Source organism: Heloderma suspectum, chromosome 2 (genome assembly GCF_057233095.1).
Source record: "Heloderma suspectum isolate Gila_16-S chromosome 2, 16-S_ref, whole genome shotgun sequence".
Classification (NCBI taxonomy): Eukaryota; Metazoa; Chordata; class Lepidosauria; order Squamata; family Helodermatidae; genus Heloderma; species Heloderma suspectum.
In genome coordinates, this window is record NC_139459.1 from 22067871 (window position 1) to 22095553 (window position 27683).

Consider the following 27683-nt stretch of genomic DNA (forward strand, 5'->3'; position numbering starts at 1 on the left):
AAAGTGGATGTCTGGCCAAATATGCAGCTGGCAAGGACCCCTATGATCTACAGTATTAAGCTGAGATTTCAGAAGAAACGCCATTCTGTCTTTTAAAATGCCTCTCTCACTTAGAACAAAAACTATCTCTAAAAACAGACTAAGAAAACAAAGGATATTTAAACTTTTTCAACAATATGTATATAAATATATTTAAATTAGGAGGCATAATCCTAGTTTTCACCTTTAAGTGATACAGTGAATCTTCCACTATGCAAATTGGCAAAATTAATGAATTTTATTTACAAATTTATGTTCCAAGATTACAACAGAAAACACTTTAGTGAAATCCTGTATTAACAAAATGCAGTGATTTATTTGTAATGGTATTAAAATGGAACAGACTGACAGTCTCTCTGGCTATGGTCAAGCAATTTCCCAGGAGTTGGAGATAATGTGAAGATCCTATGGTGATTGCAATAAGGCCTTCCAGTATTTTCCTTGTATCTTAGTGGCTCTCTCCTTTCTTGCCTACCACCTAATGGAAGAGAAAAGTCATGTTAGCACTTGGAGAACAGGTAGACGAAAGGGACTCTCACTTAAAAGATTACATTATCTAGAGACCACAATGTATTTTTCTAACATGCACTGTAGTACTGGTGGAGAGGGAAGGGGATCTTGTAAACCTAACCTAGCAAAATAACAGAGGATAAAAAAAATTAAAATGACAAGAGGATTCAGCTAACAAGGCAAGACCTTGCTCAAACAGTGACTGCAATACAATCGCCACATACACATTTCAAGTTATACGAGTTAACATACCAACAATGAACTAAATGGGGTGGGGTGGGGGAGACAGAATCAGGGAACTTGCCTATGCTTGTGTGTCCATGTTCAGATGCCTACAGTTAAGCAAGCATCACTCAGTGTCCTATTATGGGATGAAGCCCACAGAAAATCCCATTGCAGGAAGAGTGGGCTGTGATATAAACACACTGCAGGGTCACTGTCTGCTCTTCAATAAGCCCATGAAGCTTATGGGGGAGCAGAGGCTCAAGCTGAAGTATTACCTGAAACTATCTGTAAATTCTACAACACACCTATGGAAGGAAGAGGCAACTGCTTGAATACTGACTAAATTGATTGTATGATGCTATACCTACACCATGAAATTCAAGATGGCAGAGTGGGATTTCAGTGTGTAAAGGGTAGCAACAGAATTCACTGTTTGCCCTCAGCCTGCAGGCTCAGAAATGCACCTTCCTGACTGCACAGGAGGAGAGAGGAAGGGGGAGAGTATGTGAGCCAGATGCTTTGCTTGGGCTCACTCAGGCATGTCCATGTACTGCTAAGCCATGGTTTAGAGTCAACTTGTGAACATGGCGACTGCGGACTACTTCACCAGTTCAGGTTGAGGAAGATGGTAATGTGTACTCCAGCTCTACTCATTAGTGTATCTTTTCTTTTGATCAGGAGGTGAATACTAACTATCTGACAGGTGTGCTGCTAATATTAATTTTGCAAACCACAGTAAACACACTGTGCATTTAATAAGGCAGGCAAAAAATATTCACAACTTTGCACAAGATAATATTGAAATCTGTCAACAATGACAATATCAAGTTTGATAACCTCTGAAGCATAATGTCTATCTAAAATCCATCATTGATTTGTACAGCTTATTAAGGATCTCAACTCACAGTTAATAGTGCATGGATCCACGATTTAAGTAATTGTGTACACCCATCCAAAAATCAAAAATCAAAATCCAAGCTAGCCTAGTCTTACAGGGCAGGGATTGCTCTATACAGTGGCATGCAGATAGATATCAATTCTCAAAAGCATCTAGGCCAACGTAGAATTAGCATCTCACGTAATACGGCATAAAAAATATCAAGCAAGTTAAGATTTGATTAAGGATGTTATAAAAAGGCAAAACTAAACTGGACAAAGAAATATTTATTCTTCAATTGTGTTTAAAGCATGGTGCTTCAGTTTGGATTAAGTAGTTACACCCACAAATTAGACAATTACAACGTTAGCAGAAGTGGTGCAACCATCCAAAAGAAATACATCTATACCATTCAGAGGGAGAAATGCTCAAGTGGCCCATGTGTATTACCTGAAAGATTAAATATTTTGACATTGATGTTTCTCAGCATAGTTAGAATTACCTGAAGAATTCCCACCTTTACAGCAATGATTTAAATCCACGAGACTAATAAATAAAAGCAATGGTGCAACACTTCTTTAATTCAGAGTTGACAGTACTGGGTTAGAAGGCTCAGTGGTCTAACTCAGTGTAAAGCAGCTTCATACATGATCTGAAATTAACTATTATGAAAAGCTATTAAAGGACAGTTCAGCCTTGAGAGGGTTTCAAGGAACTGTGAAATCTTGAACCCTGATCAGGAAAACTTTAGCTAAAGGTCACCCAGACTAGGACTGCAGTTGAGAATGCAGCAGTCCTCTTCTACCTCTGTTATTCACCAGTGAGGAGATAAACAGAAAATACAAAGATACATAGGTGTGAATAGCTAGGTGAAACTTTGAAGTAACAGCAGAGTAAAAGCAAAACAATGTGCAAAAGCAGTTTAAAAGGCTATATGAAAAACAAAGATGAGTCCATGAGAAAAGGAAGCGACCAAGGAAAGCTGTCCCAGAAGGCGCAGAGCAGGAAGTGATGTTACCACAAGCAGCAGAAGTGCGGAAGGGAGAAGGCAGATGGCAGATGCTAGATGAGCGGAGGGAGCAGGGAGAAAAGGGCGGTGTAAGGAAAGGTCATTTAAAAACAAAAATCTTCTGCATTTTTATTTCTTTGGGCCAGGGAAATGCTGAAAAATAAAAGAGAGTGTTACAATGAAGCAAAGAAAAAAAGTAGCCAATGAACAGGGAGGAGTGAAAGTGTCATGCCACAGAAAAGCTGGCTTCTTTTCACATGCGCTTGTGCCCTGGATGCCCTCTAATCCAAACAGAGTGGCAGGAGCTCTACCGTCTCTCCATATATGGGCATATCCATGCATGGGTCCCTGGGCTCCTTGCAAGGAAGGGTGGTATATAAATAAAAATAAAGTAAATACATAAACAAACAAATATGCTAACATTTGATGTTAGCAAGTAGTACAAAAAATAAAATAAATAAAAGGAAGGGCACGTCAAGCTTTATTCTGACATAAGGGGAACAGGTTGCTCTGTCCGCCCTCATGCCTTGCAATTCAAGCCTGCAAAGTTTGAGCAAACATGCAGCGAGCAAAAGCATTCCTAAACTTCATTTAATACTGTGGTAGCAAACAGAAGATAAATGAACCAGGACGTGGTTTTGATTTTATTCATTAAACTACAGTTTGGATTTTAGTTGCCAGTCTAATTAATGCGGGGGGGGGGGGGGCAGCAGTTAGGATCATAGTAGAGATCAGCAAGTGAAGTTATTTTGAGGGGGCAAAGTCTGGAGAAGTGATAGAAGTCAGAATCCACTAGGGCAGGGGCGGAGAACAATGGGGGGAGAGCTGGATAACACCCCCACCTCAGCCCTCTGCAGACTGTATAACAGCAGAAAAGAAAAGGTAGAAAAGGGCAAAGAAGATTTGACCTATTAAAATTGTTCCTGCTATTCTGAATACACCAAATGTTGATACATGAACACAACATAAATGGTACAGCGATTAGGTAGACTTTGCATTTTCTAAGGTCTCTCATACTCAAGTTGGACACAGAATGATGTGGAGCTATTAAAAATATTTCATTTCTTTAGTTGCATGCCATGTAGCCAAGCTATTTTGTTCTGGAACTCTGGATGTAATCTGGTCCTTGTATATATGCTCCGATGTTATGCATTTTTAAGGAAGAGATGGACAAATGGCAGCCTGAAAGCTCAGTCTGGCCCCAGGGGCTTCCCACCTGGACCCCATTTTCAAGGGCCTTTCCCAACCCTTCTTATGCACTTGAAATTCAGAGAGCTCTTTAACCACATCCCAGTCCACCACAGCATCAATAGCAACAGAGGCTTTGGCAGAGCTCTCTGCTAGTTCTACCTTCCTTTGTGTTAGCATCAGCCCTGCATCCTCAAGAGACACAGCTGCCACCCCCACTGCTGAGGCAAGGCCTCTAGGTCATGCTAGGATCTATCTAGGCAAGCTACTTCAGCTGTCATTGTTGCTATCTGTCAAGGCAAGACAACCTAGGAAAGGAGTTTTCCATAGAGAAGTCTGGGCTGCACCTTGAATAAGAGGCATCCCCTTCTTTCCAGTAATCTCCACCTTTTCAACATGTGCTAAATTATGCTAGTTGTAAAAAAACAACAACTACCCTTTCAAATATCATAAGGGGAAAAATCTGAGTTTAAGATTCTTCCCTCCCTTCAAGATAACTTGCAAACTAACCTAAAATCTTCGTTATTGTGTGTGTGTGTTTTAATAATGAACAGTTAATGGGTGAAGAAAAAAAAAGAAATCTCCCTGGATAAGTTTGTTGATTTACCTTGCTTCATCTCAGGATGTCAGTGAGTACAGTATAAAAGCAAACACTGGTACATTTCTTTTATTTAAAAAAGAGGCTTTTTGTTTTACGGATTTAGCTAATTAACTGAAGACAAGATTAAGTGATCCAAGATGGGTAATTTTATAGCTGTTAGGATGGCCAGAGGCAAATGCAGCTCCTGTACATTTAATAGATGCATAGAAGTAATAATTTTCGAAGATGCAGCTTCTCTTTCTCTTGTATGACGAGCTGCACCTACCAACATTTATTCTTTCTACACAACTATTAAAAGTACACGATCCCTGTCTTCCATTGCATCTGGTCACACTACTGGCTATCCAAATCGCTCACCATCTATGGTTACATTTGGACCTACAATATCCTGAACTCCTAGTCTTCGTCTTCCTGTTTTTGCCCTGTATCTGAAAAACGGTTCTGACATGGACAGAGAATATTTACTGGACAGATAAAAGTTTCTGAAGGGGGAAAAAACACCATAAAACTGTTGAGAAGTATTTATGCACAAACACTGGGATAGTTACAGTCTACAACACACAGCAAAGTCAACCTTGATCACATAAGACAAATGATCAAGTTTTCTGTGTACTACAAATTCCTTACAGTTCCTCAATATTTCTGTATAGCTTACGAACACACCGTGCACATTTTCAATATGTAAACGTACTTCTTAAGTCAGGGACTGCCAAGGGTTTTATGCCTACCTCTACTCCCTGCTTTCCCTTCAGAATTTTAAGCCTCATCTAAAACCTACTGTATAGAGCAGGAGCAGCAATGTGTGGCCCTTCAGATATTCTGACATATAACTCACATCGTCCTTCCCCAAGAGGTACCCAGTTCCCTCTGCTTTACACCACTGTGCTACTCATTACCTTTTTAAAAGGTAGGCTTATTGCTAGACCAGTATTATTCATCACATCTGTGGGTTACTACACAAGCTAAGAATCTTGTATCTAATGCAGTTCTGCATCCCAAGAGTGTCAGGTTCTATTTTTCAAAAAAGGAAATAGATTCCTAGCCTTTGTAGTCAACAGAGAAAGCTTGAAAAAAAATGTGTTGAAGGCTGAGAAGCTAGAGGGGGCCTAATAACGCTTCCAGAGATCAAAGGACCAACTTGAATGGCAAGCACACTCCCCATTTCTATTATTTCACCCACTTGTCTTTCTGGCTTCTTACACTCTCCATTACCACCTGCAAAGAAGTTCAATCTTGGAAGAAAGAGATTATGCAAGATGATAGATGTGTTTTATACAGAACACTAGTCTTCTTATTTATTAACTTGGTTCTGTTTATGATGCCACAGAAACATAAGTTAGGTGCCATTTTCTCCAGTTAATTTCTCCTCCTCTAACTCACTCTGGCCTTTCAAAGATAAAACAACCAATTCTGGAAAACCCTGGCTTAAGAGGTCTTTATAAACTTTCTAAAGCAACCATGCATTCTTCACATTCCATACAAAAACACAGACACAGAAGAAAATATCTGACTCTCCATTTCAGAAAACAAAATACACTGTCAATATGTTGTGTGAATCTGAAGAACTTTTACGCATTGGCACTCCACAAGGTATTTATGGAAAGATTTTCTACTAATAATACTTTTTTCAGCTTTTGAAAATTTCAATCCAGTCTCAGATTTAAAACACAGATTTGAACATACCCGCTTGAAGTCACTCATGTTTGTTGCTTGGACTGGCGTTCCAATAAAAGTGAAATATGCAATTCTTGTTGTTTCCTCATCACCTTGATTGGACTGGACAAATAACTGAAATAGAAAAGACCAGAATCGAGTTACATGATTGGAGCCAATAGCCCATGAAGTAGCCAGTTTCTTTGAAGTTTAGAGAAAATACAAGACAAATGAAGGCCAGCCTGTGTTGAGCAGTCTACTTGATAATGCCCCTTTAAGATTTCTAGCAGAAAATATTTAAGCTACTGAAGTAAATGGCAGGACTCAAGTCTGCAGCAAGCTTTGAACCTGGGGCTTAAGGGATGCTAGCTGGGGAGTCACCACCTGTGCGTCACCACCAAGCTCTGGCCTAAGGAAAGAACTAGAGCAATATTCCACAAATCCACTTGATCTGGTGAGAAGGATGCCCAGAAGAAACTATCACCTCACCTGTGCTCTCATTTGCATTGAGGTTTGGAGAAGGTAAGGAACAGTATGGGAAGAAACTTGCTAATTCTTAGCTTTTCCGAACAGCAGTACAAATGAAAGAAATCCATGTCTCCCAACCTCTCACTGCATTCGAGAGAAGTTGGGGAGGAATGGGGAGCTGAGCACAAATTGAAGTAGTTGCTAAGCCAAAGTAACAAACAGGTAACAGGGTAATAAGCTGGACAAGAAAGCCTCTTGACAAGCAATAGGTGAGACTGGGTTGAAAGGTACTGCCGAACCCTTATAAATGCCACCAGGTCAGGCTTGCTTACTAGCCTAACAAACAAAAGGACTCTGCTGGTCCTTGCAACAGACTTACTTTGTCTGCCCAGATACATCTTCACTGTGACCCACTCCCTCAAAGTTGACAGAAGCTATGTTCAACAGGACTGACTGCTCCACCTTCACAGAAATAATTTCTAACAGCAGCAAATCCACAAGTTATGTCTGGGCTCAGGAGCCATTTTTTTTCTATTAGCTGGCAAGAATATATTAAAGGTGCCTCTGGCCACATTTAGAGTGCCTTTCCCTTTCCACCAAGTAAGTGGCAGGCCGCCCCTCCCACAGAATTAATGAGTAGTGTTAATAACATAGATGGCATTATTCCCCATAAGCCTGAGCCCCTTGCAGGTCTCTCTGAATAAAGGCTCTGCTTCCCTGGCAAGCCCAGTCAACAAGAATTTTCAAACCAAGTTAAAAAGGCTAGGAGACAGTCTTTCCCTTCTCTCAAAGAATTCCAGTCAAGATTGTTCTTATTTCCCTGCAGCAGCTCCTCTTCACAACTGTGTGTGTGTGTGTGTGTGTGTGTGTGTTGTTTCTTCATCAGCCTCCAGAGGACAAAACATAGGAAGTGCAAAAGTTCTGGTTTCTTTCTGGTGTGGTAAGTGTGGGGCAGGATGGGGGACAGAAGCTAATTGCAAGAGGGGCTGGAGAATAAAGGATGGCTGTGGAGGTGGAGATGCAGAGGGAAGGAAGCAGTCAGTCAAGTATAAAGCAAACCTTTCTTTTTTTGTTCTTTTTTTTAAAGAAAAATCTACCTTGGAATGAAGCAGCACAGAAGCTTGTTGATGGGGAGATATTTGAAAGGAATATATTCTCAGGGTGAGGACTGGAGAGTTCCAGGAGGAGAGAGTGCTATGGGAGGGGAGCAAATAAGACTGCAGGGGGAAAGCAGCTTTGCATATGGAGAGGGAGAGAAATGAACTAAGCAGCACCAGAGGTAGAGAGGGGAAATGATGCTGGCAGGCAGGCACCCCCCATCAGATCTGCAGCATTACCAGAAAAGGAAGGGAAAGAGAAGAAAACCTTGTCAGCACCATGCAGAGCTAGAGAACAGCCTCCCCACGCCCCCTGAAAGGTCTACTTCGGGATTTTCCTGTAGCCTAATTTAGCTGCTGTAATGCAACCTCTACCCCTGAGCATTTTTGTTAGCATGTGGGCTTGTTGAAAGCTGTTTAAAGAACAACAAAATGCAAGGATCTGGTCAAGTGCAGGCTCTCCAAAAAAAACTCGTTGAGCTCTACCAATTACAGCAACAGTGGTGGCGGCAGCAAAGATTTCTGACGGATTGTACCTAAGATCTATCATGCTTTGGAGGCAGCTTTTTGGATTGTTATGTGATTACATTAACCAGAAAGAAGTTCAAAGCTGGGTACTCACAGTGACACTGTTAACATTCTGAAACTTTACATAGCGAAGTGGGACAATACTGTCTTCTTTAATATCATCTGCTGTTAGCTCCAGGGCCTGAGTGGGTTCACTTCTTTCCGCCTCTTCAAAATCCATTGATCGAGGGAGGTTGATGAACATTTTTATATACTTTGGACCTTGTCCTATGATAAAATATCATTGATAGTTTGTATAAATCTCAAATATTAGTTTAATGCCACGATGGTAGTACTTTGAAAGTTGTTGTGTGTAACGCAATTCTACAGACTCAAAGAATTGAGACAGACAAATCATTAAGCCCAATCCCCACCTGCAAGAAAGGTACCTGCGATCTAAAACAAGTGCAACCCTTGCCTACAGGTACCATTTTATAATTTTACTTATTTAATGAGGGTTGTATGTAGAACTATAAATAACTGTAAATAATTATTAAATGTTTGGGCAACTTAAGGGGCTAAACCAGCCTTCTCCAACCTGGTGTCCTCCAGCTGTTTTGGACTACAAGTCCCAGAATTCCTGACCATAAGTAAAGCTATCTCGGACTAAAAGGAGTTGATGTCCAAAACATCTGGAGGGCACCAGGTTGTGGAAGGCTGGACTAAATCACTGAAGTGGCTATGGATAATGCAATTACATTTTCAACAGGGGAGTGGGTTAAATGGGTTTCTGCAGACCCCATTCACATTCCTATTACATGGGAGTGTGTGTCTGACATTTTAAGACTGCAAACTTCATGGCAGAGTTCACGTCTTTATTTCAGTGCATGCATTGCACATAGATAATGTAGGTGCTATAGAAATAAATACTATTATTTATTTATTTACAATATTTGTATGCCGCTCCAACATCCAAAGATCTTGGAGTGGTGAACTGCAGATAGGATAAAAGAATAAAAACACCGTATTAAAACAATTAACTTTTTTTAAAAAAGAAAGAGAGTTCTGACAAACCAAGTTTTGATAAACTGCGGCTGGTCACTCAAGGAAGTGGCTGGTCACTCAAGGGTATCAACTACCCACAAGCTTCAGAATGCTGAAGCCAAAAGCTATGTGGCCAAATGCCTGAACAACACAACAGAAGGTAACATGATTCTGCAAGTGTAGTTTCTTGGAAGTATACTAATGACTTCAAACAGGAACGACTAGTTTAGTTTACAAAGTTTTGTATTACCTACAGTATGTTTTCAGTCATTTTGCTTTGGCTCTGCTCTGCAACATGGTGCAGCAACAACATGGTGCTTCATGGCCAGGACCACTGTGTAAAACAGGTGGAGAACCTTTTTCAGCCTGAGGGCTGAATTCCAATCTGGGAAAGGTCTCAGGGGCCACATTCCATCTGTGGGCAGGGCCAAAGGCAGAGCGGGCAAGGCTAAAATGTGATTATTACTGAGTTTAAACCTATTCAGAAGCAAGACAAGGCTTCTACATGTCTACTCAGAAATAAGCAGGACTGAATCACTCAGCCGCATTTTCAAATAGCATCCCCAATACCAAGCATCTGCATGTCTACTCGTAAGCAAGCAGCCTCAGAAGCAAGCAGAACAAAGGCTCCCTTTCTGACTGTGCAGCAGGAAAAGGCTCTTCTCTTTCATCAGCTGCAGGTCAGAGATAAGAGCTTTTCCCTGTCAGGAGAGGGCACAGTAGCCTGGGAAAGAAGCTGGCGGGCCAGAGGGGGAACCCCCCATGGCCCACATCCAGCCCGTGGGCCAGGCGTTCCCCATCCCTACTTTAAAACACTTCCTCACTAACTAAACCTCACTAAAACTAAACCTCACTTCCTGCTGAGGTTTAGACTCTTGGCAGCCTTCCCCTCTGCAAGGCTGGGGGACCTATTAAAATGGTCTGCCCCTGGAGGCTAATGGATTCTGATGGATTCCAGAGGGCGGGGGGGGGGGGGTTCCTGCTGGTATGGCTCCTGTCGAAGCCCAAGTTGCTCTGTGGAATGCAGAAATGACTTGGGCGGTTGACACGATCATGCCCAAGCACCCTCTCCCTCTAAGCAGAGCTCCTTGGTATACACCCGAGCTGAGGGCAATGAAGCAAGAGGGGAGATGGCTAGAACGCAGGTGGAGGAAAACTCGTGCTGAGTCTGACCGAACACAGGTAAGAGCCCACTATCGAGCCTACTCTGTGGCGGTGAGGGTGGCAAAGAGACAGTTCTTTTCCACCAGCATTGGATCTTCTCAGTGTCATCCAGCGGAGCTTTTCTGAGTGGTTTGTGGCCTGTTACATTCTAGGCCAAGGAGAGAGACTTTGGAAGCCTCAGTTGCACGCTGTGACGAGTTTGTATGGCACACTGAAGATAAAGTTGCTCAGATTTGTCATGAATTGGGCACTATGATTAATGCAGTTCCATGGGTAGAGGCGTTCAGAGAACTGTCTGGTCCAGTTTTATTGGATGAGTTTCAGTTATTGAGGCCTGAGGATGCGGACAAGGTGCCTGGCCAAGTCCGATCGACCACTTGTGTGCTTGACCCTTGCCCTTCATGGCTTATTAAATCAAACAAGGAGGGGATGTCTAGCTGGGTCCAGGAGATTGTAAATTCCTCCTTGAGAGAGGGAGTGATGCCAGCCTCTTTAAAAGAGGCGGTAATCAGGCTACTCCTGAAAAAGCCTAACCTGGACCTGGAGGATGGTAACAATTATAGGCCAGTGGCCAACATCCCCTTCCTGGGCAAGGTGCTTGAGTGGGTGGTTGCAGGACAGCTCCAGGCACTCTTGAATGAAATGGATTATCTAGATCCATTTCAATCGGGCTTCAGGAAACTGCCTTGGTCACCCTGTGGGATGACCTCTGCCGGGAGAGGGCGACCCTGTTGAATCTCCTGGACCTCTCAGCGGCTTTCGATACCATCGACCATGGTATCTTTCTGGATAGGTTGTCTGGGTTGGGAGTTGGAGGCACTGCACTGCAGTGGTTCCACTCCTACTTGGATGGCCAATTCCAGAAGGTGGTGCTGGGGGATTACTGCTCTGCCATGGGAATTATGCCATGGGGTTACACAGGGCTCTATTTTATCCCCCATGCTGTTTAACATCTACATGAAACTGTGGGGGGAGGTTATCCAGAGGTGTGGGCTGAGGAGCCATCAATATGCGGATGACGCCCAGCTCTACCTTTCTCATCAAACCTAGGTGAGGCAGTGGCTGTTCTGAATCAGTGTCTGGGCATGGTAACGGACTGGATGAGGGCCAATAAACTGAAACTCAGTTCAGACAAGATAGTGATACTGTTAGTGGGTGGTTCGTCTGCCCAGCTAATGATATTCAACCTATTCTGGAGGGGGTTGCAGTCCCCCTAAAGGATCAGGTTTATAGTTTGGGGGTGCTCTTGGACCCACTTGAGGCACAGGTGAACTCAGTGGCACAGAGCACTTTTTGTCAGCTTAGGCTGGTATACCAACTACGCCCTGATCTGGACAGAGATAGCCTAGCTACAGTGATCCATGCTCTGATAACTTCTCGTCTGGATTACTGCAATGCATTATACATGGGGCTGCCTTTGAAAACGGTCTGGAAACTTCAGCTGGTCCAAAATAGGGCAGGAAGATTGTTAACAGGGACTGGCCAATGAGCTCATATTACGCCAGTACTTTTCCAGTTGCACTGGCTGCCAGTCCATTTCCAGGCCTGATTCAAAGTATTGGTATTAACATTCAATGCCCTAAATGGCTTGGGGCCAGGTTATCTGAAGGATCGCCTCCTCCCATATGTGCCTGCCCGGGCCTTAAGATCATCCTCAGCAGCCCTCCTCCATGAGCCCCTGCCAAAGGAAGTGAGGCAGGTAGCTACTAGGAGGAGGGCCTTTTGTGCTGTGGCACCCCAGCTGTGGAATGAGATCCCTAGAGAGGTTCACCTGGCACCTACATCGTATTCCTTCTGGCACTAGGTGAAGACCTTTTTATTTTCCCAGGCATTTTAGCATTTTAGACTTTTACCTTTGCTGTTTTCAATCTGTATTTTAAATCTCTGCATTGCTGCTAGGTTTTATTCTGGGTGTATTGTTATACTGTGGTTTTAATGTTTTAATATTTTATATTGTTTTACTGTGTGCTTTTTGGTTTTAATTTTTGTGAACCCCCCAGAGTGCTCTCGCTATTGGGTAGTGTAGAAATAAACAAACAAATAAACAAACACATACTGAGGAACACAGAGAACAGGGCCACAGGCAAGGAACCTGCAGCTTATGCATTCTATTATTAAAATCATCATGGGACTGAAAATAATGTCCATGAGCTGCATGCATAAATGGCCTCTCTCAAAGGAGGAAACCTTTTTACTCACCATTATCTGGCCCTTGAAATTTCATAGAATAAAGCTTGACAGGTTGATTAAAAGCTACAGTAATAAGCAGCTGTGGAGGAAACAAAAAAAATCTTTAAGAGGCATCGCAAATGCATTGATAAAAGGCATCACTGTAACCCTTGCAACTCTTTCCTGGGGGTTACAGCCAATTTAGACACAGAGTAAGTATCTATATAAGTAAGTAACTAAGTAAATATACGAACGGGAGTATTGGTCTAGTAAAAATAATATCTTTGTTCTTTAAAAAGTAAGAATTTAATATTCTTTGGAAGTTAAATACCTGCTCATCACAGTCTGATTCCAGGTAGGTAGAGTCTTTACGTAAACAGTTATCAAACCCGTGTTCATCACTTTCATTAAGGCATTCACATCCAGCTTTATTAACAAATGGCATCAAATCCATCTGGAAGGAAAAGACAGTGGCACTGATTACCTGGCTGGGCTGCACGTAAGACACTATCTAGAACAGGATAAAGATTCAAAATAATACAGATAAATACTCATGGTGGAAGTCAGGAATTGCAGGTACTGGTTCTACCTATATAACCGAAAAGCCTGGGTTACATATACTGAAGAACTGAATGTGTTTCCTCCCTCCCTCCTTAACAAAGTATTACAAACTTCCACTGGCTTCTTCATACCACCTAAGACAACAGCTTCAATTTATCATTTGGTTTTTTTGATACTTTTGGGGGGGGAGAAATACAGAGATTCATATTTTTCCTCTTCCCTCTCTGCCTTGCTTTCCTTTTCTATTTTCTCTCAGGATAAGACTATAGTTGAAATCCAGTATCATGTGAGCGGATTTCTACTCACACAAAAGGATTTCCCCCATCTCTCCTCCTGCTACAGCACCTGCCCAAACTGCTCCAGATGGTCCCCAAACCTCTGGAGCAGATTTTGACGGTGTATAGGAGGATGGGGGATTGCCCCCTCCCCATTCTGCTGACAGAAGCAGGGTTTTTTTTTGGGGGGGGGGTTAATGAGATACAATCCTATAACTTATTATTTTAAGCTTTAACGGCCTTGGGTGCATTGGCAGAAAGGTTACATATAAATGCAGTAAATAAAAGCAAACAATAAAAGAAAAATATAAACATAAGGGGGGATATCTATTCACCTAATGGAAAAGGCAGCACACCTATAATTATGTTTTCTCCATTTGTGTTATTCAAGGCAGTTTTATAAGCTTTAGATCCAAGTCACATGTTAAAAGGCATAACCGGTTGCCTCTTCTGTAGGAAAAGCTGCTATACTACACATTAGCATAACTTTAACTATTAGCGTTAACTATTTACATTCACATTAGGCACAATGAACACAGTGGTATAGGCAACATTTGTAAATTTGAACTGGTGCAAATTCAAATGGCATATATTCATCGGATTATTTACATGAGAAAGATTCATCTGGAAAGGTAAACAGGGTTGTATTTGCTTTACAAGGTTTGTGTCTATTTAGCTGTGAATTTAAAGTACTTAACATCTCAAAAGAGATGTGTTTTTGTATTTAACATAATTCTAGGTTTCCACAAATGCCATTTCCCAGCAAAGGCTAATGGACTGCATTAGCCAATGTTGAAAACAAATCTTCACGGCACCACACCAATGGAGCGTGCACCTATCAAACTATTGAATGATTAGTGGCTCTGGCGCTTTGCTGAAATATTAAATACTGTACTCTGTCAGGGGTTGTATTAATATTTTGGGAAGAATGCAAAAGCTGACCCTTTTAAAGAAGAACATCATACCAAATATTGCTCAGGAACTGTCATCAAGATGATAGCTCCAGTTGAGTGTTTTGTCACATTAAGGTGCTCATTTACATGTGTGTGTCACTCTAGCTGAGAGACAAGTTTCTGACTTGCAATGCTCAGGAGCCCTACGGTAAGACTTGAACAAGGAAAACATGTCAAAAAGTATTTCTGAGAACAATTTCTTCCCAACTGAAAGACCAAACTGTAAAGACTGTGACCTGGTTTGCACAACATGGCATGGCTCATCACGGGTTAGATGAGCCACGGTGCCCACAGGTGCCACTTTGCATATCCAACCCCCGCTGTCTTAGAGGGAATACCACTTTTGAATATTCTTCCATATTAAGATCTACTTGTTAAAAGACAATATTAACTTTAGGGAGAAAGTTTCTATCACAGCCCTTTCCCTGTGTGCCGATTTGTGTTTACAGTTAAGCTTTTTGTGTCGGGGAGAATTACAAAGAGGTGACCCCTGATATTGGCAGCCCTATCTATCACCTCATTTTGCTGCATGTGTAATTTAAGTCTGTGTCATCATGGCAAGTTTTGAGAACTTCTACTCTAATACCATCCCTACCCAATATAAAGTATGATGAGGAGCCACCCCCATTCCCCAGTTGCTTGTCCCAAGAAGGGCATGATGGCAGAGAACAGTATCAAAGGGCACAATCAGTCTTAAACTAGTTTCCTCCTGGACTTGTCACAGAAAGAAAGGGAACACTACTCAGGGCAGCTTTCTAGGAGAGATATTCCCAATAGATTGTGCCCCAAATTCACAAAAACTCAAGAAAATAGCAAGAAACAAAACCAGGTACGAAATGAAAAGAAAGCAAATTATTCTTTTCCTCCACGTAACTATGCTATAGAAGTAAATTTTAGAGATGTTCCTTCTTTTCTGTATAAGGAAGAAAGAAAACACCCCCACCTGCAAAAGCTACCAATAAGTAATGTTGTCTTATAAATCCAATGTTGAATTTGGACTGTGCTCATCCATAAACCTATTACGCACCACTGGAAAAGTTATCTCCCAATCCAAATTCCTCATCTGCAAAATGGGATTACTAACCATTAACCTCACAGATTGTGAGCACAAGGTATAAAAAGTTCATGCTACGTGTCATTCAAACCCAGCACCCTGGGTTGCTGAGGGAGAAGCAACCCAGAGTTTTAACCCATGGTTTGCTGTTCAGTTAAAACTCTGGACTGTTTCTTCCTCAACAACCCAGAGTGATGGGTTCAGACATCATGGAGCACAACTGTGAAACAAACTAAAATAGAAACAAAGTGGAAGCAGCAAGGAGTTGGGAGGCCAAATGCTTGCTTGCTCACCTGTGGCCCCAACTACCCAGGCTTTAAACAACCCATGAGTAGTTGTTATATGTGAACTAGGCCTCTGCATCTCTTGCTCCCAACTGCAGCTTCTCATGCTGCATCAAAGGCTGTTCTGGAAGGTTCTTAATTTTCTGGAGGAGCTTTCTGGGGAGCTGTAGTGGACAGGGGAGCCTCAGAAGCCCTGCCAGAGCAAGGGAGGGAGCTCCTGCACATGGATGGATGGTCTACCCTGGTTCTTTGGATCCCAACACTGGAGAACAAGTTTGTAATCTTGTGCAAGTAGAATCTATTAGAATAATTTTCAAGTAAAATGTGCATACATATCCTTTTGGAATATCAGTATCCTCATTATTTCCAGGATCATTTTCTAGGTGCTGTTTGATTTTCTCTTCTAATCCCACAGCGTCAGCGCCTTGATACTGGTCGATTCGCACTTTGTTCCGGAAGAAAAGAAATGTTGGTGTTGCTGATATATTATTGGTTGCAGCTGTTCCCTAGCATTCAGAAGTCAATAGTTAGCACCATGTAGCAACATTTTAATATTTTCAAACTAAGCAATAGCTCATTTGCTTATTTTGACTCATCCCAAGTCACTGGCATAATCACTAGAAACTGCAGTATGCCTGCTCACATCCAGAAAAGTAGTTTAAGAGTTGAAAACTTTCAATACAGAAGAATGTCTACATAATGACTTTTTAAACTCATTTGACAGTACAGGGTAAAAGCTATAGTAAATGAAGCAATGACAGGATATTGCAACAATGGTTATAGGCTGCTTCTCATGGTATATGTAAAACACCCTGGCTCAATTCAGATATCATGCCAACTATAATTAAGGAAGCATGGTTTTGCCAACTATGGTTTGGCAAGATGTCTAACTGAAGAACCTTAGTTATGATCATTGCTCCATTTCCAGAAGTTGCTGCACCATGAAGATGGGAGTGAATGACAAACCTGATTCTGAGAAACTAAAGCAGAAGAGCAGCTCTAAGCTATGATTTGCCTGCTGTACATTTGGAAGCTCAAACTATGATTTGGCATGACATCTGAATTAAACCACTGGGTTAATAAACCATTTTCAAAATAAGCAATAGATCTCACTCAACCATGGTTTATTAAGCTAAGAAGAAGTGTAATGCCTGCATGCTTCACCTCCTTTGCCTGTTTCAGCCTTCTATTGTGGTTTGCCTAAATCAGTTTCCTGTTACATCCAAACTGGAAAACTGATTTAATATCTGACTACAACCCATAATATGAAACCAGGTTAAACACCATAATAAAGGCAATGAAGGTGGTATAAAAGTTGAGGAACAAGAGAAATGTATGAGCACAATGTTAATTTTTGGCTTAATAAACCATGGGTTCTTAAGCTGAGATCATTATATCTGAACCAATCCACTGTTTGGAGTTGCAGGGGTTCCTAAAGATTTGTGAATGCTTGATAGCAAAATTCACAGATCTACTGCAAAAAGGAGATGTCTATAGGTCAAACAGTGTGGAAATTGCTGTGCATGTTGCCTTTCCCCCACAAACTGAAGTTCATTATGATCTTGATTCTACCTTTCCATATATCTTTAGAGATGGCCAAGATTCCTATATATAATCTTATGTGTAAAAGACAAGAAGCAAGTTTAAGGACAATTAGGGCCAACTTTATCATGGATAATTATGATAAGAGCAACACTGTATTATTACCAGGGGCAGTACCAAATGCTGCCCGTCTGGGAAAAGGGCCCATCACTACTTCCGTTCCACGACCAGCCAGCCCTGCTGATTCTGCCAACCTGCCCCATTCCAGAAAAAAGAATTTTCGCTTCTTTCTGGTTGCCCCTGGAAGTGCTAAATCTCTGTTGTGCCAGTGGTGGGTACCACTTTCACAACACAATCGACGGGGCTGGCTGCTCACAGGCGGTCACCATTGGATCCTGCCCCATGTCTGTCTTTTCCAAATTTTGCTTTGAAGACTACTTGCAAGTTTTTTCAGACTTGGTTTTAGGCCAATACACCATCTGAAACTAAACTACTTTAAATGGTTTTTTAAATGTTTAAACTCTATTGAGAATAAGGATAAGGCTACTCTTGCTCGACACCCAGGATACTATTAGTTCTTAAGAGGAATGTACAACAATTCTTTAACAGTTTAAATTTAATAATGCAAGCCTTATGGCACAACTTGCATAGTTAAATGTTAACTATATCTCTGCATAATTAAAAGGCCTTTTATTGGATGAATTTAATTAGCGTATCAGGCAGCACAAACAAAACATGTTCTAAGTATCCAAAGTTCCAAATTATACAATATTAGAAAACCAGTTTGATATCAAATATTAGTTGGCACCAAGTCAACAGCTGGGGAAAAGTTGTACTATTTGCAAGCAGGGAAGTACAACTGGCTGCTGCAAGGTGGGATCGGGTTACAAAGGATGGAAATGAAACCACCAAGAGTCAGCTGAACTGACCATGACAATCATGCTGCCTACTGTAGCCACACAACACGGCAGGCTAGATAATATATGGAGCTACTGCTAGGCTATCACAATGCAGCCTCAGCAGGACCTTCCACCTCCTAACACTACTACTATTACTTAATATTCATATCATACTCTTCTACTATCAAGAGTAGTTTACAAAATAGGAAAACACAATACATTAAGGAACAAACAATATAATAATTACAATATTCAAACCTACAGAATTAAACAATGACAAGCTGTAGCTAGTTGTTGAGAACAGCAGAACTAATACTGACTGTATTTGGATGTCAAGCTAAACCATAGTTTAGCATGACAAGAATGAGCCACAGTGAGCTTTGGGCTCATGCATTCACCCTTGCATGGCCCTGTAGGCCCCTTCCAACCCTACTATTCTATGACCCCCTCATCCAGCGTGGACATGAGGAGTTGGAAGCTTTGACTTCACTTCCAGTTTAGATTACCTGCAGCTTGTTGTATCTTCTGAATTTGAATAACGGTGATTAACCTTAACTATGGTGTGTTTGAAACAAGCCATCTTCAAACCATGGTTATGAAGTTGGCTTGTTTAAACAAAACACAACTAATGTTAATCACAGTTTAGGGCTTGGACGACACACTGAACCTTGGCTAATGGAAAACAGAGACGAAAGCTTCCAAGCTCCTCCTTGTTTCTGTGCTGGAGTAGAAGTGAAGAGCAGGGGGAGCATGCAACATGAGACTCATTGCACCTCATTCAATGGTTTAGCATGACATTTGAACATGGCAATTAAAAGTCTGTTTAAATAAAACCCTTTTGAATTTTTGACTGAAAGACAACAGAGAGGGATCAAGAAAGCAGAAAAAGACACCACCTCACATAGAATGAAAAAGAGACATAAGCTGAAGCATAGGAGCTGCTCAAATTATTTTTCACGTATCTGTGGAGGGCTGGGTGGTAACCCAGCTATTTATTTCGAACAGCCTGGTTTAAACTCCAGGAGAAGACATATATAATTAAGAATATTTAGCAATGTATTAGGAGTTTTGCTCTTCTGAAAGAAATAAAAACAGAACAAATTGGCATAAGGCTTTATGCAGTTGCCTTAACCATTCTTGAAACAGAAGTGGAAAATGCTAAACAAGGGGTACTCTTTTAGGTGGGTCCACCTAAAAAATTAAAAATGGTATTTAAAGGTTTTTAATCTAAATTTTATTTACATTTCCAACCCATGTATCGGCAATTCCAAGAGGTAAACTGCTATCAGTACTGCAAGGAAGAAGCACTCCTACCAGTGGCCTAATAAGCGCCAATCTTGGCTTTTAGTGGCAAACCTACAACCTAATCCTCCTCACGGTGGTAGTCATGCTCGCTGAAGTCAATGGGCTTCCAAGCAAATGTACTTCAAATTGGGAAACCATTAAAAGCTATCTCCCAATACATGTCTCTGTATTGAATCCTGTTTATTCCTATACAGCCATGTACATGCACAAAGACGACTCACCTGGCACTGATGTACGTCAACTTCCAAAAAAGTGGCTTGTGGGTATTTATTGCTTAGAGCATTGAAAGCAGGAGCTATCCTTAAACATGGGCCACATCTGTCAGGAAAAAAGAAAATATACACATGAATACTACTATTTGCCACTTAGGTAACTACAGGCACCTTTGGGATTTACTTGATAATGTAGGCTGGAACGAGGCATAATGGAAATTGTGTGGCTAGCATGGAAAGCAGCAGCCCTACACCACCATCTCCTCCTCTCCCCCTCCCACATGCCCATTAAACTAACTATGACGTAGCACCATCAAGCTCTGTTAAAGAAACACCAGTTATGAAATAAATAATCACCACGTTGCTAGTTTTCCTTCTGTCTGTTTTAGCTGTGGGCAGGGAAGCTCACACTGCCATGAAGTCACATCAAGTGTTTTGGCTTGCTAGATGTTACTAGGGAGGAGACGCAGGGCTGCTGCTTTTGGCTGCAGCTCTGCGATCCACATAACATCTCTTTTCAGCCTAAGGAGGTGATATCTAATAACGTTTCAACTCTACCTGACTATATAACAATTTCTCAGCAAGATGCATAATGAAAGCACACAGCGGAGTCTCTGAAACTAAATCAGTTTCTAGTTAATTGGGATCCCACAGTGATCTCTCTTTTCCTCAAACACTATATTTGTCTTAGAATTTTAGGATTAGAAGCTCAGGTAATTCTTTTCTACACTTTTTCACAGCGCTCTGGAACTATATGCAACTAAAAAGCCGTGAGAATACTGCCCAAGCTCCAAGTAAACATCACCTAACTTTCTGGTGATGTAACATTCTTTGCTTATTAAGATATCTCATTCCCCAGGGAGTACAAGATAATACCTTTTGCCTCATTCCAAGACTTACAAAAATAAGCCTATGAAGGGAGAGAATCTATAACAATTGTTCACGCCTCTGACATATATCCCTGGTCAATTTTGCACATGTATTCACACTAATACTGCATTCTCTTATTTTTTGTGGGAACCATCTATCACTGTGCATCCAGTCACGGATGCACAGATTTTGGCTTGACTTCCAAGCCAGCCATTATTAGTGGAAGGCACCAACCCCCTCTCTCCCCTCCCCAGAGTCATCTGATTTTTGCAGAGGATTCAGGAGAAGGGAAGGGTTGTTCTCTTATCTTGTGCTGAGCTTCAGAGAAAGGCAGAAGTAGCACAACAGACTTGTATTGCCTCTACCCTAGTCCAAAGAACAGTATGAATGAGAGGGAACACTGTCTTTTCCCACCCTCAAAGTCCTGCACAAACAGTTCCAAGATTGAAAGTTTCTGCTTCACTCTCCAGAATACAAATAGCTGTGCGGAATCATACGAATGGCTAGCTAGAATGTCCTTGTCAAACAGAGCAAAATCCTTTACTCCTTTGCTGACTAGGGGAAAAATACAGCATAGTCATGTCTACCAAGGAGCAGGAAAGGTGAAAGCAAAATATGAACAACATCAGGAGCAGCTGCAAAACCAGTTATATGAGAGTAGAATCAGATGTTATTTTGGTTACCAGGTATGTACAAGCCCTCTATCAAAATGAATGGAAGGAGAGGGGAGAAGTTTGTGGAAAACCCAGTGTATATATTAGAATTTCTCCCCTCAACAGCATTTCAGATAACTATCACTTTTCACCTATCCTACCACCCATGTTGTAAATGTAGGGTGGGTGAAAATGCACTATGCCTGCGCTGCGTGCCGGTTTCGGACAACGCAGCAGCTCGCAGTGTGGGTAACTAGGGTAATCCCAGTCACCTGACCAGCACACGTGGAGGCAGAGGAACTAACCAACGCTGTGTTGTTTTCCCTGCTGATCGTCTGAACCCCTTTGTCTGTCCAAGCAGACAACCTATTTAATGGTACAACTGTTTTTTTGCTTGGCTTCGCTATGTGGCTATGAGTAGTTCTTAAAAGTCTGTGTTTAAAGGTTATTCCTGGCAAAGTTAGAAAACTTTCACTACCTTGAAGCTACTCAGCTATCTTTACCATAATATCTCTGTAGATCAGAAAAATAAGCTTAATTATTTTCACAACGTTTGTCAAGTATTTCTTTACGGGCATATCATACCAGTGAGTCCCACTGCTTTTCATTGTAAGGCAATATAGGGAAAATGTTTTCTTAAAACAGGCAAAGCATTACAGACAATTACTCACTACTGTGATATGGCAGAGCCAAAGTATTAAGCACAGCAATGAACACTATATGCCAGTTGATAAGGGGATGCAAGGCCAATTCTCAACATATATTGAGCTTGACTATAATTATGGCTACAGAGATTTACCAGTCCTGGGATCCTTGGAAAATAATGCCCATGACTGCACCGTTAACATAAGATCCGAAATTCTCCTTCTGAAACTTATCACAGACAAGATAGAATCACTGTGTGTGAATGGGCACTTAGTGCAATCAGGAAAGATAATACTGTACTAATGCTGATTATACTGTACTGACAATTCTATATTAGTAGGACTGGTCACCAGACAAGTCTAAAAATAGCTAGTCCTGAACCTGGTGCCCACCAGATGTTTGGGACTACAACTCCCTCCATCCCATGCTGGCTGGGGCAGATAGGAACTGTAATCCAAAATATTTGGAGGGTGCCAGGGTGGGAAGGCTGAGCTAGTCCTTTAACCAGCCAAATAATGGACAAGTATTTGAAATTAGTTAGCAATAACAAATCAATGACATTAAATATTGAAGTATTATAATAATTTGTTATATATAGCTAACAGAGTTAGGCAAATATAACAAAGTGTCAGTGATATTCAAGAGGTCAAAACAGTTCTTGGTTTTTGTTTGGAGCCCTCAGTTACAAATTTTGTTAAAAATTAAATCACAGAAGACACACAGAAACTCAAAAGGAAAGAGTAGTTTCAAATATGGTTGTGGTACAGTGCAGGGGTGGGAATTCCTCCTTCTAAATGAAGAGAATGTACAACTTCACTCCTCCAGGCCTTTGATACCAGATGATACAATGATACAGTCAAAAACAGCAGGCTACCACCTATATAAACACATTATTAGCTTCATAGACTATCTGTGGTCCACAGGAGGCCATTTGACTGGCAGTCCTCTCCCATTTGAATTTTAAAATGGACTGGAAATTTAAGGAAACCATCAGATACTACTGAAATTTTCAAAATGAAACTGAGTATTCATGGCCCAATAAAGTAAAGTACTATTTCTACAAGCTTTACAAAAATCTAGTGCAGTAATCTTCATCCTTTTTAGACCTGGGACCAACCTTTAGTCCAAACATACATTTGGAGACCAACTTCTTAATTTTTTACTATCTATTTGTATGGTAGTATTGGGGCTGTTACGATTTTCCTTAGCTCTGGCTGAGACCCACCAGTTGAAAATCAATGATCTAGTGCTTACATACTATGACTAGGTTACGTTGTAAAATAAACAAAATAAGGACTGAGCACTGGATATCAATTATACTTAGGTAGCTGGTATTATTTCTGCTTAGCTTATTATCATACCACATAGAATAAGGTGGCATCAACTGAGTTCTGATCAAGTACAGCCCTAGTTAAAAATCACTCAGGCACAAGCATCTTGCAACTTAAAATTTCCAAAATGTTTGACAGGCTCGCCTGTTTCAAAGTCAGCATCAGTCGAGACATACTGTACGTAATATCGTTCCACTGTTCTTGCTGTAGTTGCCCAACCATATGTGACCCACCCAGCAGTCCCTACTTTTCACTTCTGCCTGTTACATAGACTGCCAGACAAACCAAACAGTACAATAATTAGGTAAATAACTAGAATCCTGCAGCCAAGGAGATGGCAGGCTAGTTCAAGTCAATACATAAAATTCAGATTCTCTCCCGCTCCAGCCAGATTGTTTCTTGGTTCTTGTTGCCAGATCACACTTCTGCAGTAACAGCAGAAACCACAACTGGTAGAAACCACAACTTGTTGCAGTCTAGAGTCTAGACCAGCCTTACCAACCTGGGCCCCTCCCGCTTTTTAGACTATAACTCTCATCTGCCCCAACCAGCATGGCCATTGGTCAGGGATGAAGGGAGTTGTCGTCTAAAACATCTGAAGGAATTCAGGTTGGGGCCAGCTCCTCTAGTCCTAACAACCCTATGGTGCATTTGTTCTCTCCCTTGCCTGGCCACATCCTTCCTAACAACGCACAGGGCACCCCACTCCTGTCTCTAGGCTCCTTCTATAATTTTGGTTCACTCCTAATTTCTTCTTGGTTCCACCCTTCTTCATCTCTATGTTTTCACCACTCACTGTTTCCTCAGATGCCTTTTTTTCAGACAGTTGCCTATTGTCCACCTTCATTTAGTTACCCTTGCCTCTTGACCAGCCTTCTTACCACTCATCTTTCCTTCCCTTCATAGGGCACATCCCCTCTTTACCTTAAGCACTATGAAGAGTCTTAGACCCTTTCTTGGTTCATTTTCCTATCTTCTCTGCCATTTTCCTAAAGTCTCATTCTTCACCTGCCTTTCCTCCAGGTTTATCCTTGCCAGTCTCCTTGGGTCTAGGCTTTCTTGTTCCAGGATATTGACCTAATCCTCCACATAGTCCCATGTGAGGTTATAATCCCAGCCGAACTGACAACTTTCTCTTCACTCCCCTCAGAGAAGCTGGACTACAAGCTGTTCAGTTCCCTGAGCATTCCATGCTGCCCCACCAGCTTGGCAAATCAGGCCTGTTCAGATGCCATGTTTCTGACGGCCAAACCATGATTTAGTAGCAACTGGAAACTCCTCATGGACTCATCTGGTCCTCCCCTGTTCTTGTATGCTCTCTTCTCCCTTTCCAGGTTAGTGATAACTATGGCACTTAGCATAAGTTGCTCTCAAACTAGAAATTGATCCCACCTTCAATCTCTAGTTTGAGAGCAAATGATGATTAATGGGAAGTATACTTGACCCATTTGAGATATTACTGTAAAACACAGTAATTGACAGCCAGGAAAGGGAATGTAGAATTTGTACAGGGGTGTGTGTGTGTGTGTGTGTGTGTGTGGTGTTCAAAGCCCTGAGGTAACATGGTTTGTGATTGTCTCAGAGTGACATCTGAATGGGGCCATGTGTCCGAGGTTCCACTGCCATAAAATGCAATAGAACACAGAGCAGCACCATTGTTAAGACTGGACATATTTGTGACATCTAGAATAGATACCCTTATAGAAAGATAGACTGCCCTGAGTCACTGCAAGGAAACATTCTATTCAATGCAGGAAGTATGGTGATTAGTCACAGCATATGACTGAAACCAGAAGAATTAGGGTGTGGGTTTAGTTCCTGGAGAACAGCCGCCAGATTTCTGGAAGTTGTAGTGACAAATCAGGAGGATTACAAATGACACTATAGGGAACATGAGACCTTCTGTGTGCAAAGCATGTTCTTTACCACTGAATTAGGAACATAGGAGGCTGCCTTACACTGAGTCAGAGCAATGGTCCATTTAGCTCAAGTATTGTAGACACTGTCTGGGAGCAGCTCTACAGAGTTTAAGGAAGAATTTTTTCAAGCCCCACCTGGAGATGCCAGGGATTGAACTTGGGACCTTCTGAATGCAAAGTGTATGCTCTACCACAGCCTTGCGTTATTACCCTACCCCAACCCAGGAAGAAACATAAGAACTCTGTTGGATCAGGTAAAGGGTCTAAGTCAATTGTCCTCTTTCTTACTATAGCTAATTACATTTCAATTTGTTACATTCACGTCGCACCTTTCTTCCATGGAACTCAAGGCAGTGTCCATTGGGCTCCGAGGCAGACCACAAATGGGGCATAAAGTCACCAGCCCTTCCCTGTTCTTTGTCCCCGGCATTTGATCTTCAGAGATGCACTGCATTTGAACATAGAAATCCCACTGAACTATTGTGGCCAAAAGCTGTTATAGATCTTTGCACCTCCACAAATTTTAAATAAGTTCAAGCGACTGTTTCTTAATTTGCAAATTCATGTCTTCTTTTTCAGTGGTGCATGTCCTCTTTAATGGAGACTTGTAAATAGCCACCTTTATATTTTGTGATAAAGAAGTGCACTGAAGCTTGTGCTAAACTGACTGCTAATCAATTTAATTCTAACCACTCCAGGGGGGAAGCCATGTTAGTCTGTGGTAGCAAAAACAAAAACACAAAACTAACACAAAAACAGCAAAAAAGTCTTAGGGCAGCTTAAAAACCCATGACACCTCACAAATACATTTTAAATAAGTGTGTTAGCCTTTTAAGGCGCCACAAGGCTTTTAGCTACTTCAGTTTCATTACCAGGGGGGAGACAGTCCATGAAGTATTTAATTTATTTCATTAAGAAAACATATATACCACCTTTCACTTATTTAATTTTTTTTTAAAAAATAAAAATAAAAATGTTTCCCCATGTATCACGAGAGGGAAAGAAAATGCTCTCTAGATCCACTCTCTCCAGACCATTCATAATGGACAAGCCTCTACCACAGCTTTCCCCAACCTGGTACCCTCCAGATGTTTTGGACTATGACTCCCAGGATTTCTGAACACTGAGCATGCTGGCTGGGGTTGATGGGAGATGGAGTCCACAACGTCTGGAGGACACCCTGTTGGGGAAGGGTGCTTTATCACTCCCTTCCTGCTGCCTTCTACCACCTTACCTAGCAGCAATCCCCTTTCGACTCAGCAGATCTTACTTCTAAGCAGACATGCATATGAATGCGACCATAAACAATTCCTTTCCTAAACTAATGAATAAATGAATGAATAAACCATACTGAGAGCCAGTGTGGTGTAGTGGTTAGAATGCTGAACTGGGACTCAAGAGAACCGGGATCTGTTCCTCACTGGGCCATGAAGCTCACTGGGTGCCTTTGGGCCAGTCCCCGACTCTCAGCCCATCCTACCTCACAGGGTTGTTGTGAGCATAAAATGGAGGAGGGCCATTTAAGTCACCTTGGGTTCCTTGCAGGAGCAAAGAGGGATATAAATGCAATAATAAAGAAATACATCCACCTATCCCCACCCACAGGGTGATGTGGAGGGTAATGTAGCGCGGTGTAGCAGTTAAAAGTGTTGGAGTGGGACTTGGGAGACCCGGGTTCTAGCCCCCCGCCCCCGCCGCCATGACGCTCACTGGGCGACTTTGGGCTGGTCCCTGACTCTCAACCTAACCTACCTCACGGGGCTGTTGTGAGAATAAAATGGAGTGGAGAACTGTGGATGCGCTGCCTTGGGCTCCTTGGAGGAAAGGCGGGATATAAACATACATACATACATAAATGGCTGCAGGGGATCCCCCGCCCCCGCCCCCGCCCCCACCCTCGTTGACAGGGCGAGGCAGAGAGAGCTTCCTCAGCGCGGGCCCTGCTCGTGTGAGCGCCCGGAGACAGCGCCTCCTCGGCGAGGAGAAAGCGCGGAGGCTCCGGAGGCCTTCCGAGGAGAGCTGGGCGGGGGTCGCCCCCTCTCCCTCGGGGAGCCCCACTCACCCCCTCATGGTGAACTTCGCTACGACCAGCCGGGAGCCCGCAGCGCTCAGCTCGCTCTGGAACTCCGCGTCGTTGGCGATCACCTTCACCCCGACCATCGCGGCGGCGGGAGGGCGGCAGGACAAACGCGCCCGGCGGCGGCGAGGGAAGCGTCAACCCGACGCCCGCTATGTGCACAGTCACCGCGGGAAGAAGGGGAGGGGGCGACGGGCCCAGCATGCACCGCGGCAGCCCTCGCGCAGGCGCGCGCAGCCGTTGCCCTCCTCTTCTCCCGCCTTCCCCTTCCTCCAGACATCCTCGCCTCAGAGAAAGAGTCGTCCAGGTTCATCTATAGAGATAAGGAGAAAAGGTCGACAGCGTCGACTTCCGGGAAAGACCCGAATAATAATAATAATAATAATAATAAAAAAGGCTTCCACCACTAACTGGCCACAGTTCTCTACGGGGCGCGGGGTGGCGTCGCTCTAAACACTGGCTTACAGCGAGCCGCCACCTCCCCTCTATTCGCTGCGTTGGAAGTGGAAAGGGGGGGAAATCCAGTTCGGTTTTCGACCCGAAGTGTCTACG

The 27683-nt window shown here is 42.4% G+C and overlaps 1 protein-coding gene and 1 non-coding gene across 4 annotated transcripts; both read right to left on the reverse strand.

The window, feature by feature from the left end:
* Positions 1–258: 258 nt before the first annotated feature.
* On the reverse strand, positions 259–27345 carry TXNL1 (thioredoxin like 1). Of its 3 annotated transcripts, XM_084832954.1 has the most exons (9): positions 27117–27345; positions 25384–25502; positions 19646–19742; positions 16011–16184; positions 12883–13005; positions 12582–12651; positions 8290–8462; positions 6133–6237; positions 259–517 (listed from the first exon to the last, which is right to left on the reverse strand). In XM_084832954.1, the coding sequence occupies exons 1-9, from the start codon at positions 27333–27335 to the stop codon at positions 488–490; spliced, it is 1110 nt and encodes a 369-aa protein (XP_084689080.1). In that variant the 5' UTR covers positions 27336–27345; the 3' UTR covers positions 259–487. The 3 variants fall into 3 exon arrangements, with proteins under 3 accessions (XP_084689080.1, XP_084689081.1, XP_084689082.1); XM_084832955.1 differs by lacking the exon at positions 16011–16184; XM_084832956.1 differs by lacking the exon at positions 25384–25502 and having other exon boundaries at positions 27117–27308.
* On the reverse strand, positions 20634–20710 carry LOC146351973 (small nucleolar RNA SNORA5). Its single transcript, XR_014788700.1, has one exon. It is a non-coding gene; the product is annotated as a small nucleolar RNA SNORA5 (small nucleolar RNA).
* Positions 27346–27683: the final 338 nt, after the last annotated feature.

Coding starts and splice junctions, on each gene's coding strand:
- TXNL1 (XM_084832954.1), bottom strand. CDS start 27,335: ATGCTGGGCCCGTCGCCCCCTCCCCTTCTTCCCGCGGTGACTGTGCAC. Junction 13,006..16,010: donor CTGATATTCCAAAAGGATAT/GTATGCACATTT, acceptor TTTTCCTTCCAG/ATGGATTTGATGCCATTTGT. Junction 6,238..8,289: donor AGAATGTTAACAGTGTCACT/GTGAGTACCCAG, acceptor TTTCTATTTCAG/TTATTTGTCCAGTCCAATCA.